The sequence below is a fragment of the Xenopus tropicalis genome, chromosome 7 (assembly GCF_000004195.4).
Source record: "Xenopus tropicalis strain Nigerian chromosome 7, UCB_Xtro_10.0, whole genome shotgun sequence".
Lineage (NCBI taxonomy): Eukaryota > Metazoa > Chordata > Amphibia > Anura > Pipidae > Xenopus > Xenopus tropicalis.
Genome location: NC_030683.2, coordinates 48627731 through 48641514, shown reverse-complemented (window position 1 = coordinate 48641514; position 13784 = coordinate 48627731). Strand labels below are relative to the sequence as shown.

At 36.8% G+C, this 13784-nt stretch overlaps 1 protein-coding gene across 2 annotated transcripts in view; it reads left to right on the top strand.

The window, feature by feature from the left end:
• Nucleotides 1-13784, top strand: part of grid1 (glutamate receptor, ionotropic, delta 1) — a 482837-nt gene that overhangs the window by 274804 nt on the left and 194249 nt on the right. For both annotated transcript variants that reach the window (NM_001103000.1, XM_031904765.1), the window contains 1 exon segment: nucleotides 11532-11737. In NM_001103000.1, the coding sequence (NP_001096470.1) occupies nucleotides 11532-11737 (206 nt within the window).

Below are 13784 nucleotides of genomic sequence, written 5' to 3'. Positions count from 1 at the left end.
TCCTGCATTTGGTCTATATGCTCAATGACACTTTTAAAGGGGGTGGGTTGTCCCTCCCAAGTCTCCTTTGCTATGTCCAACAAGCCCCTTGGGTGCCTACCATATAGCAACTCAAACGGTGAGTACCCCGTAGATGATTGAGGGACCTCCCTTATAGCAAACATCAAATAGGGTAACAAGTAATCCCAATTTTTCCCATCCTTGTCTACCACCTTCTTAAGCATACTTTTGAGCGTTTTATTAAACCTTTCCACTAACCCATCAGTCTGGGGGTGGTATACAGAAGTGCGAAGTTGGACCACTTTAAACAACCTGCACAGCTCCTTCATGACCCGGGACATAAACGGGGTGCCTTGGTCAGTGAGTATTTCCTTTGGGATTCTTACCCTGCTAAAGACATGTACCAATTCTCTAGCAATGGATTTAGAGGAGGTATTACGTAGAGGAATGGCCTCGGGGTATCGGGTAGCATAATCCATGATTACCAATATATGTTGGTGTCCCCGTGCAGATTTTACTATTGGGCCCACCAAATCCATGGCTATCCTCTCAAATGGTGTCTCTATCACAGGGAGAGGGACCAAAGGGCTACGAAAATGTGGCCTAGGAGCCGAATACTGGCAGTCTGGACAGGAACTACAGTATTGCTCAACTTCACCATGTAGCCCTGGCCAGAAAAACCGTTGCAAAATTCGCTCCTTTGTCTTCTCTACCCCTAAATGTCCGCCCATCACATGTTTATGTGCGAGGTCAAGTACCATACGCCGGTATGGTTTTGGGACAACTAGCTGCTCCACCCGGTCATTTCCCTTTTCTACTACCTGATATAGCAGGTCATTTTGGAGGGCTAAGTAGGGACAAGAGGGTCTAGAGTCAGAGTCTACAGGTTTCCCATCTATCATTTTTACATTGGCCCTTGCTCTAGACAGTGTGGGATCCTTTAACTGCTCTGAAGCAAAATTATCCCTCCTAATCTCCAAGTCAGGCATGTCATTGTCTTCCTCAACTGGGTCTACATGGACTTCCCCACCTGGTATAGTCTGGTCAACCTGGGGTTCCATGTCTACCTCATCAGATTCCCCTGCTAATACAGAAAAGGGAAAATCTATAGTAGCCCCACCTTCCGGTACAACCTCAGACACTTTACTACCGGAATCAGGGTGGCTTCCCTTTAAGTAGGACTGGTCCATAACCTTGTCAGTTTCCCACAATTTCCAGAAATGTGGGAAGTTTCTCCCCAAAATTACATCATGTGGTAAAGTGGGAACCAACCCTACAGGGTACCTTAATGTCCCGTAGGCAGTTTTGATTTCCACTTCAGCCATAGAATACTCGCGAGTATCCCCATGTATACATGTAACCCCTACAGTATCAGGCCCATATTGAGGGGTTTCAACCAACACAGATTTCATCAGGGTAACCTGGCTACCAGAATCTAATAATGCATTCACTGGCTTTCCTTCCACAATAACATCACACAGGTATTTATCTTTCCCTGTCTTTGGAAGGGCAGTACACACAATCTGAGCATACATCGACGTACGTCTCTTTGTTAAGGCAGTATCACACTGCATAGGTTCATCCGTTAGGCTGCAGTCTGCAGCAAAGTGTCCCAGCATATGGCACCGGAAACACCGCACCAATTCTTTATTTGGTCCTCTGCGAGGAGGGGTCCCTCCTGACACATTTTGGTAGTCTCTGGGTCTAGCGCCTGTAGATTGTCCACGTTGGAGCATGCTCTTATCAGTCACAGGTTCCTTTTTCCATGCAGGAAGTTTTCCCTTGGGAGCCAAGGTGCGCTCCACTTGTTGAAAACTGAGTAGCTCCTCAGCAGAAATGTACCGTTCTACCATTTCCACAAGCTGGTCTGCAGTTGTTGGGTCTGCATGGCTTACCCATTTGCGCAAAGGTGAAGGCAGAGACCTAAGGAACCGGTCCATCACTATCCGCTCCACGATCTGTGGCCCTGTTAGGGTCTCCGGCTGCAGCCACTTTTTAGTTAGATGAATTAGGTCATGCATCTGGGAGCGTGGAGGCTTTTCTGCCATAAACATCCACTGATGAACACGCTGGGCACGGACCGAGAGGGTGACCCCCAGCCGGGCCAAAATCTCAGCTTTTAGTTTGTCATAATCTTTAGCGGCAATGTGATCCAGATCAAAATAGGCTTTTTGTGGTTCCCCAGAGAGAAAGGGCGCCACCAGGCCTGCCCACTGCTCTTTAGGCCAGTCCTCTCGCTCTGCTATCCTCTCAAATGTGGAAAGGTAAGCTTCAACGTCATCACTTGTTGTCAGCTTTTGCAGATAGTAGCTAGCCCGTATAGCAGTTGGTTTAGCGGTTTCTGTAGGAGGTGCTGCGACACTCCTTGCAGCTAGCTGCTGCACTACCTCTTTGAGGAGCTCTCGGTCTTGTCGCTGTTCCTCTCGGGATGCGATCAGCTGTTGCTGCTGGACTCTGGTGGCCTCTTGCTGAGCAGCCGTAGCCTGTATCAAGGCCTTGATAACGTCATCCATCATGATGTGCAGCAAAACACTTTACAATGCAAAGCTGAAATTGGGTTTCTGGCCCTTTAAATCTCCAAAAAAAAAAAAAAAAACCAAACCAAAAAAAAAAAATTTTTTTTTTTTTTTATTGCCAAAGCATCCTCCACCATATGTAAGGCAACTCAACCAAGCAGTGCAGTCTCTGGGGGTTTAGGTAGATTGCAGGGATCAGATTGGTCTCAGAAAACAACAGTTCACACCCAGCACATAGGTTTAAGCTGACCGCAATCAGCTTTATTCACATATAACCGGCACACAGGAGTATATCAGAAAACAAAACATAAAAATAAATCCTAGCCTGTCCGGCTCTAACTAAACATAAAGCATCTCCCTCTCTATGCAATAGAGAGGATCTAGCATCCAACTCTACAAAACAAAAGTAGTTGGGTTACTCACTGTGTCCGGCTCTCTCCATACTGCATGCAGGCAGTTCCCCAGGAAAGGAGAGAGTGAGTAACTCTGCAGACAACATGTTTAAAGGGGTTTCCCCTGAAGCCTAACAAGGCCACTAATTAGCCAGGCTTCACCAAAACCTGGATAGCCTGGTGAATGGAAGTCCCACCCGCTCACTTCCATTCACTCCAGGGCCCTTTTTACCGGCTTTTCCAAACGCCGAATGCAGTGAAAGAACACTCTTTCACTGCTGACATTCTTTCCCTGGAGCTTAGTATATATAAGAGAGAAATCTGGGAGAAATATAAACACCTTCCACCTCTAATCCAGCATTTCTCTCACATCTGTTATAATAAAACAGAACCTTTTTACAGTACTTAATCCCAACTAAGCTGCATGCTTCCATGTTGGTGGCAAAACAATCCTATTGGGTTTACATGATTGTCAGTAAACCGAAGTTAAGGTAATCTAATTTACAGAAAGTCCCCTTGTCTGGAAAATACCACACCAGTATGTGTATAGTTTACTATAGAAAGAAAATATATTTTACATCTACTAAACTGTATGGGACCTATTATCAGGGAATCCATTATTCAGAAAGCTGAAATACTGTGATTACCTATAGAGTTCTAGGTATTTTCATTTAAAAAAGTATCTTATACAGGTAAGGTACCTTCTATCCAGACTGTTACTGTGGAATTCCATTCTTTAGATCTGCTAAAAAATATTTAAACATTAAATAAACCCAGTAATATTGTTTTCTTCCAATAAGGACTGGTGGTACTGTTGTATTATTATTACAGAGAAAAAGCAAATCATTTTTAAATATGTGAATTATTTGATTAAACTGGTGTCTATGGGAGATGGCCTTCAAGTCAATCAGAACTTTCTGGATAATGGGCTTTAGACATGAGGGTTGATTCACTAAGGTGCGTTAAAACGAGCGCTATTTATAGCATGCGTTAAAATTTTTATTGCATCTTATTTTTCACGTCTTAACGCACGATACACTAAAAGGATACTTAAGTTAATTTAGACGCGATGCTGCTTGCGTTATTTAAGTCGCAAAAACTATTTTTGTGTGGTATTTGACGCAACATGTGCTAATTAACACAGTGCGCACAAACTGTCGCCGTGTGCGAAAATCCGCATGCCATATTAGCCATACACGCCATTACTTTCGGAAAACTACTGTTCTAAAAATGACCAAGATATGTGACTTAACGCATTCCATAATACTTTAGCAAATCGTGCTTTTTTCGCATCTATTTAATGCAAAAAAGCATGCGATAACGCTTATCGCACTTTAGTGAATCAACCCTATGGTCTCCAAATTTTGGAAAATATCTGTATTCATAAAAAGGCAAAAACATTCTGGATAATATATCCTATGCCTAAGAGATGTTTCTGTTGGCTACATGAAAACATAAAATCCACAGTAGAGAAAATTTGTTGTCAATATAGCCTGTATACTTGATTATGTTTTTATAGAAAAGTGACATAGATGTCACTGTCCCAGAGCAATGTGAATATTTGAAAAAGCCGCAAACACACTATTGCTATGCATATTATTCACATTGCTGATTCGACTTCAGTCATTGGAGGGGGGCTGTACTACCAGTGCAGTGAAGTGTGGATTGTGTGGGTTGTGCAGCTATAATTTGTATTAGAGAACTGTCCCAGAGCATCCATCATTCAAGGTTCACATAGCCCTTTGCACCTGGATACTTTGGCCTCATCTACACTGTGAATTACCACACCACAACATTGTGGTTCAAAAAGCTAAGTATTTGATATTTAAATCTATTTTTTTCCTGTTTCCCTAGCTTTCCCTTGCCTTTTTTAACCAATTCCTTTTCCATTTGATTGTCAGAGCCCTACACAGCAGCTTTTTCATTTAATTTTTGTACTCTTTCTACCCCTATTTCAATGTTTATCATTTATCTTTTCTATTATTTTTAACCTTATTACCAATTCACTATTTTTTTTTGCTTTTACAAGCCACTTCTGTTTATTTTTATTTCCCCTGTTTAGACCTGTTGTCTCTGTAGCACTCCAGAGGGCTTACACAATTATAACTATACTGTTTTAATAATGGGTAGCATTTCATTAGCTGATCTTGAAGTTGGAGGTGCAAGTTACAGTTTCAACAGCAAGCCTTCTATAGTATCAAGTGTTCAGGGGATAACAACAAAAGGTTAAATGATGTATCAAAATAAATAACCACATTTGATGTGATCATATCCACTAGATCCAATTTGTGCCTTGTAACTGTGTTAACCAATCTTTCTATTGACCTGCATATAAATTTGTATCTTGCAAGTATTTTGTGTTACAGTTTGATTTCCATTATAACATGTTAAACCATGACAAGAGGTATTGGCAAATTATCCTTTGTTTTTTGTTTTGTTTTCTGCTTCTTTGATTTTCTTCAAAGCCACAGCTTATACAACTAGCCATAAAGTCATCATTTTATTTCAATGTTTCACATCAGTGATTGGAACTAGGATTACATCTCATATTTCACAGAGTTAGTAATTAAAAACAACAACATACACTATGGGACATCTGGCTTAGAAATTAAAAATACAATTGCATATTTCTAATGCTCTTCAAAATGAATATATTATAGTTTCATGCTGTATCCAAAAATAAAAGATACACATAAGAAGTTTTGGGCACAGTGTGAAAATGTGGTATAAAAACAAAATAATAATTTACTGACTGACCATAGCCAAATGTCAAGGGCTAGCACCTGAGCTGGAGGCTGAATCTGTCCCATTTTGGTTTGCCGAAAATGCGAAACGGCACAAATGTGTAGTGTGTTTTTTTCGTGGCGACTTTTTTTTGGCAGCAAAACCTGGCAAAAAAAAAAATCACTCTTCACTAGAGAGAGCTTCTATTTTAGCTTGCCCTATATATATATATATATATATATATATATATATATATATATGTATATATATATATATATATATGTATATATATATATATATATATATATATATATAAATATAAAAATTCGTATGTGTGTGTGTGTTACCAAAGTCAAATTGGGGTTTTTAAAGTAACCACTCATTACATGCTTCTAATAACTTATGTGCAGGAAAAGATGTGCAGGAAAGATTTCTGCTCAATTGCAACTCTTCAGAGTCCCCGCCCCAAAATTCTGTATAAACAACACTTCGATTGCAACATAGAGACACATTTGTAATTATAAACTTAACTAAAATAATTTTTAATGCAACAAATCAAAGTTAAGATGACAAAGATTATTTCTGCATGCACTAGTTTGCTGATCTTTGCAAGTGCACCCACTCTACACTACACACTACCCACTGATCCTGAGGACAGATTATTGCCCAATAATGACAGCTTCAGGAGTAAATGCGAGTGTAGAGAAGTGGACCGTACACCAGGTCTGACTTTGCCCTTAGCCTTCTGAGGTGCATTGTCATCACTAAGGGTGAAGACACACAGAGCTATTAGTAGCAGCTACTTGTCACGGCTACTAAAATAGACAATGCTGATCATTTACTGAAAATTATCTCTACGAGTGGTTTGCCAGAGCCAATTCTCAGTCTATGGCAGGGTATTTTTCGTTTAATAGCTGTCAAAAAGTAGCTGCTACTAGTTGCTCAGTGTGTCTTCACCCTTAAGGCGGCCATACACACACCGATATTATCGTACGAAACCTTGTTTCGTACGATAATCGGTGCGTGTATGGTATGTCAGCGAGCCGACCGATATCGCAGGAAGCTGCTGAAATCGGTTGGCTCGCCGATCGGCCAGGTTAGAATATTTTGATCGGGCGCCATAGAAGGCGCCTGACCAAAATTCTCCCTTCAGAGCTGAATCGGCAGAAGGAGGTAGAAATCCTATTGTTTCTACCTCCTTACCTGCCGATTCAGCCCTGAATGGTGTGTGGCGGATCTGACGATGTTTCGTGCGACCGATGGTCGTACGAAACATCATCAGATCGCCACGTGTATGGCCAGCTTAAGGGGTATATTTATCATGTGTAAAAAGTGGAGGGGAGCATTACCAGTAATGTTGCCCAGGTTCAAAGCAAAGCATCTGATTGGCTGCTATAAGCAACATCACCGGTAATGTTTTATCTACTTTTTATACATCATGATAAATATACCCCTAAGTTTCATCCTTTGCCAGATCTCTCTACCTGCTGCATAATGATGCAATGTTGCAATTTCACCAAATGCCTGTTTCAAGGCAAAAGAGTGCCAAAGAAATTTAATTACCAAACAGATGTTATGAGGTAGAGGGATAAAACTTCCTTTGTTAGATTTTTACAGTTTTATGCCCCTGAAATGTTAGATTCTGTTTGTCACACTTGCCATTGGTGCATAATGAGGGTATGTCACCTTGAAACTAATAAGAAGCAATTTCATTCAACATTTTATTATCTGCATTTGTATTGGGTTATGTTGATTTCATATACAGTATGAGCTGATTGTGTAAGATGGAACACAAAAATAGGGCCTATTTATCAATCTGTGTAAAAGTTTTTATAAAACTGGCATCAAACAGCATCCACAGCAAGCTATGTATTAATGCTTTTGCATCATTTTATGCTGTTCATTTCAGCTGTTAAATATACCATAATGCATTACAAAGTCCAAAATTATATATTTATGAATGTACATATTTTATTATACCCAACCCCTATGCCAAAATGTACACAATATTTTTCACCCTCTCAGACCTGGTATTTTGTGATAAGTACAGAAAGAGAAGAAATTCCAGCATAAATAAATCATTTAAAGGGGAACAATCTAGAAATAAAAATCCACAGTCTGAAAATCTTTTATAGAATAAGGCATTTTTCTAAATATGCTGCTTTATCTTTTGCACCATTTTAGTGATATTATATTAGTTTTGCTGCTTCCACTCCCCTACTTTCCTACCTTTGGCAAACTTCTGGCAGCTTGCCTAATTCCTCGTTGCCGACTTCAAGATGTGAGAGACTTATGCCTGAGCCAGCAGAGGAACCACTTTAAAGGACCAATCACTGACCCATTTTTACTTGGTTCTTCCTTGTTCCTGCCATTAAAGCCCAGAGCCACATGTCTATAGTTACCTGTGCCTCTTTACATTGTGCAGAGATCTGAACTTGGCTTGTCGTGCAATAAAAACAGAAGAGACTCCTAACAGTCCTTTCTACATCATAATGTTAAACATTTTTACTCTAGAATATATTTGAGAGGTCAGACAAGGCTATGTCCTGATATGTGCTCTATATATATATAATATCTTTTTTATCCTTGATAAAGGTCCTAATGAGGACCGAAACGTTGGTTTTTAAACAAAAAAAATTTTTTTGAATTTTAAGGGTGTGCCGGCCATGGATTATTTCATGCTAAATACTCAGATTTTGGCTGTGCACCCCACAGAATACTAAAGCCTTGGAGTGCAGACACCATCAGGACTGATATATATATACGCCACTTTGAATTCAGCTTTATAGATAAGCTTTGCAATCTCAATGAATTAATTATATCATAATATGAATTTATTGTTAATAACATGAATGTTCACAATTCTATATTCAAATTGCTTGCGAATTACAATCCTCAAACAAACAGGAGAACATGTATTTAGCGCTTGCACAATCAAAACATTACATTATACACAGAGCAAACATGATTATAAATGATAGAATAAGGCATTTTTCTAAATATGCTGCTTTATCTTTTGCATCATTTTAGTGTTATTATTTTTTTTTATATTATTTTTTTTCCCCCTAATGTAAAGTCAGTTACATTCTCTGCTACTTTTTTTTTTTTGCATTATAAAATTTTTATTGAGAGTGACTTGGCCAATTGCTAAAGCACTTTGTAAAATGTTTTAATAAAGTGTTTGCCTCATCTGAGGCGATATGAACCATTATATCCCAAAGGGACATGTCTAGAGTTTATATGCTACAAAAATTGTAGCTAGTTGATAAAGTCAACAAAAATGGTTTAAAATAATGACAAATTGTATTATATTGGCAGTAAATTGCAGAATATCTATTTTTCTCTGGTAAAATACAGGAGAAAGGTTGGGATATGTTTTCATGTTAGAAAAACTGCCATTTTGTGTGTTTGTTAATAAACTGATGTATCTGGTGGTGAAATTATCATTTACATCTTTTATGATGTATTCAAGAAAAAAAAACCCTTATGAATGAATCAGCAGTGTCTTCACTGTTTCAAACAATCCAAATGAAAGAATATATGCTGTGAGAGCATGGAATTTTTGCAACAAATGAAAAAAAATGCTTTTATCTAAAAAGTATTATAGTTTCAGTTGACACAATATCAGACACCCTGAATCTCCATGCAATAACTGAGTTTTATCTCTTTGTTCATTATGTGCTGTCACCAAGGAAACACTCCTCATCCTGGAGGGATGATATTATTGGAAACACTGGGGGACTATTTTAGCATAAAGGGGTAACAATACAGGAAGAGTATCTTCTTTTTTCTTTTTTAATTATTGCATTCTCTGCTGTATAATGACAATTGCTGTAAATGTATGTAATCTCTGCAACAAACATGATCTTAGCTTACATAATATGGTCAATTAAAAATGACATTATGTACCCATATTTAAAATGTTTTTGTTCAGGATCCCCTACTTAGAATAGACTATAATAGTAAATGAATCATGAATTTAAAAGAAAAAAAGCTTTTAAATCATATCATTGCTACTAGGATGCCCATTTAAAAAGAATGACATCAGTGGTTGCATAAAAAGCATTTCTTGAGTGCATACTTTCTCAAAAAAGTGCATTAGGCAGTTTGCACTGTACTCTGAAAGTATTAGCTTTTGTAAAGAGCAATCACCTCACGTTGTACTACATCAGTTTTGTACTTTGCAATTTTTTTTACAGGTTATAATTATATTTTCTTGTCAGCCAAAAAGTAATGAGCCATTAATGGTGTACTTTTTTGTAATTATTGCATTAGTAAAAATCACAGAACATATAACTATCTAAAAGCATTACGTGTGTCACCATAATCTTAAGGACTATCCAATCCTGAATAATAGCAATCATCTACATAATTTGTTTTATTATCCTTAACGACCTTCCGGTTCTTCTTCTCATCCCAGTGGGTTCATCATTATATTCAGATAACATTTGATTTAATGAACAGTTTTTGGGACTTTTCTATTTTGATATAAATTATAAATATATGTAAGATAGCTTGTCGAGCATGAAAAGGTAGATTAGATGATACTGTTAATGCTCCTCTACTTCATTTAAAATCACTGTAGCGTGCTACAGAACACCTTCAGCAATATCCACTTTGTGTCACAAAGGTTTAGATTTATCTAGCAAATATATTAAGATGACAGCATATTTCCAAAAAAGATAGGAGCCAGAGCAAGCAATATGGCAAGTTACATCATGTGTATAGATTAAATTAAATGTACACCTAGGACATGTTCTGATATACAGCAAACTATTAAATTATTTAATTATAATATTTAATATATACTATTCTCTTGCAACCTTAATCAAATCCATATATGTACTAGTAAAATAGTTTGAAACAATTTTAAGGACATGAACAATATATAGATATCAGTTGGTTCATCAGTTCTGAAACATAATCCTGTGATGTTTGCCAGTACACGGAACTGAAAAGATAAGAAAGTGAAAGGCAGCCATACTGTGTATATACTATTGTTTGCTATCCATCTATTTGGCCAGTGGGCCAAATAGTCGCAAAGTATATGGATTTGGACCCCTGCACTTTGCAACACCATTTTCTAATGACATTTGATTACCACCATTGTGAAAATGTGCTAGCAGAATATAGTGATATATAACAGAATAATTTCTTGATTTCCATTACAATACTACATTTTTTATGCAGTGCCGTTCTTCTTATGTAGAACTGTACTGGAAAACTTCCAAGAATTAAGATTGTGCTAATGCAGATGATATTTCTCCAATACAAATATTTGCAAGTACAAATCCCAAAATATTTGTGCTCCAATACACCTGCAGTATAAATCATTTTTTAATACTCGTCTAGCATAATATCATATAGTAGTACCACTGGCAATATTTACATGTTAATGATATCATAATATGAATTTATTGTTAATAACATGAATGTTCACAATTCTATATTCAAATTGCTTGCGAATTACAATCCTCAAACAAACAGGAGAACATGTATTTAGCGCTTGCACAATCAAAGCATTACATTATACACAGAGCAAACATGAAATATCACAATGGCAGCTAACAAAGCCAACTCAAAATAAAGCACTGTATATAAATCTTTCAAATGAAAATGCTATTTCAACCTGAAGCAATAAGAAAACAAATGATCAGATGAAAAATAGCAGTTTCAATTGTAACCATTTGTTGGCACACTCCTTTAAAATAGGATCCCACTAACTTGCACTTATTACCTGTGGCAATCCAGTTAACTTGGTCTCTTTGTTTAATATCTGGAAGATAAAGGGAACAACACAGAAAGGTGTATTTTGGATCACTCTATAAAATAAATGTTATTGTTTGCAAGTCTTATATGATTTAACAATATTAAGCTCATTATATCTTTCTGGTTTCAGATATACGTGGGCTACAGGGTTTTTTGGATCAGGCATCAAGGTTGGGACTTGACGTTTCCTTGCAAAAAGTGGACAGAAATATCAGCAGAGTTTTTGCCACCCTTTTCACTTCCATGAAGACAGAGGAACTTAATCGATATCGAGACACATTAAGGAGGGCCATTTTACTTCTAAGTCCAAGAGGTGCTCAGAGCTTCATTAGTGAGGTCAGTAATTTCATTCTTAAAGTTTCGTGTACATTATTTTTTATCTACTAGTTATACATTTGTGCAAAACATGTTCCAAAACAAATAAGGTAAAGTAGGGAAAACTTAATTTATTTTTTTTTTAAAATTATTGCCAGCGTATACATTTTATTTGCCTAGAAATGTTCCCATATTTGTAATTTTTTTGTGTTTTGGCCAAATGAAAAGATGAGAAACACTTTTTACTGAGGGGTAAATTTATCAAAGGTGAAATTGTTTTTGCTAGTATTAGCGTGCATTGCTAATGCTTTCTGAAAATTTATAAATCTTTTTCCAAAATTATAAAAACTTTTTACAACAGTTTAAAAAGGAAAAAAAACCTTTTCCACTGAATAAAGCTTTCTGTGCTAAATGACCTCAAGTACACAGAAGGTCTGTCATGTTGCCAGGGATAATATCATAATGTCTTTTCTATAAAAAGCTTCAGAAGAGTTTTACTACATCGATGCAGCAGATTGGAAACACCAGCAGCTTTATCCAGAAATGTATTAGGTTTTAAGGTCAAAAAACAAACATACAAGTCTGATATAACACAAAATACAATGACATTATTAGTAGTTAAGGTGTTTATTTAAAGTAATACAATGAAAAGGAATATTCTACATTAACAGTCCATAATGTAACTATAGAGAAAACAGATCCAGTGGCCACATGAAGGGTAGGTTCTGCTTCCTTTATATAGGGGACCTACAAGAAAGGAAGAAGTTGTGACCTTTAATTCACGTGGAATTGTGGGTGACTGCTATGTTCAATGTAGGGCTCCTCAGATCAAGGGTGATCTGTACCTAATAACTGGATTGACCAGGCAATAAGTACTGTACATTGCATTAGTGTAATCATGAGCACTTGAAGAGGTACAGTAAATGTATTCTTGTGTGCAACCACTTCCTTTACAGATAAATTGCACTCATTTGCATGAGTTTTATTAACAGGCACAAATCATTGTGCCTCTAGTAGCTATTGCAAGACAATACACTTGAAGCAATTATGGGTATTTAATTTGTGCAATATTTATCAGTTTGCACTTTTTTAGTAAAAATGCAATTATTTTAGCTGTACAGTGAACCAGGTACAAAAATTGTTTAATATAATAATTTACTGTGGTTAATGGCCATGCTGACTTTCTGTTTGGTCAGAAAAAGGGCTTCCCTGTTCTGCATTAGAGATTTCACTCCTATTTAATTTAGACTTTAGTATTTGGTGTTCTTTGTATAAAGCAATTGCATTTATGATATTTCTGCTTAGCATTTTCCATTTGAACTATGATTTATCCAGCTTATAATGGTTGCATGTTTAACTAAAAGAATGTCTTAGTGAATGACCTTGCTAAATGTCTTGAATCTCCTCCTTTTAACTGTGATTTTGAAACAGCTGTAACATTTTCCTGCATAAATAGAGTTTAATGACTCTGCACTATAGATATCTGTGTTACACTGGAAAATGGTATAATTAGATTTAAACTGCAGATGTAGATTAAGAATCCATTTTATGCTCAATAATACTTTTTAGGTAAAGTGACAAACATACAATAGTCTTTTCAAGATACTCAATAAAGACTACCTATGAAATTTCATATATGTAGTTATACATATTTTATGCCAAGCCATTGCATTTTTGACATTTTACTGTAACACAGGGTTTAAGCATTTGCATCATAACCACTTAGCCAAATAAGAGTTAAATATGCTTGTAGAATGCAAATAGTGATATTCCAAGACAATTTGCTATTGGTTTTAATCTTTTTAGCTTTTTGGCTTTAGAATTATTAAGCTTTCTCTTCAGCCTTTCTCCATTGTAGAATGAAACTAGCCCTTTTTTAACATGCATTAAAGGAAAAGGAAAGGTAAAAACTAAGTACACTTTATTGGAAAGGTCTATGTAAATACAGCCATAAGCACTCAAAGAAAAGCTGCACTGAGTCCTCTATCAAAATGATTACACAGGATTTCCCAACTTGTTTTGTGTAAACATGTTCTACAGTATCAGACTTCCTCCCTACATTAAGAAT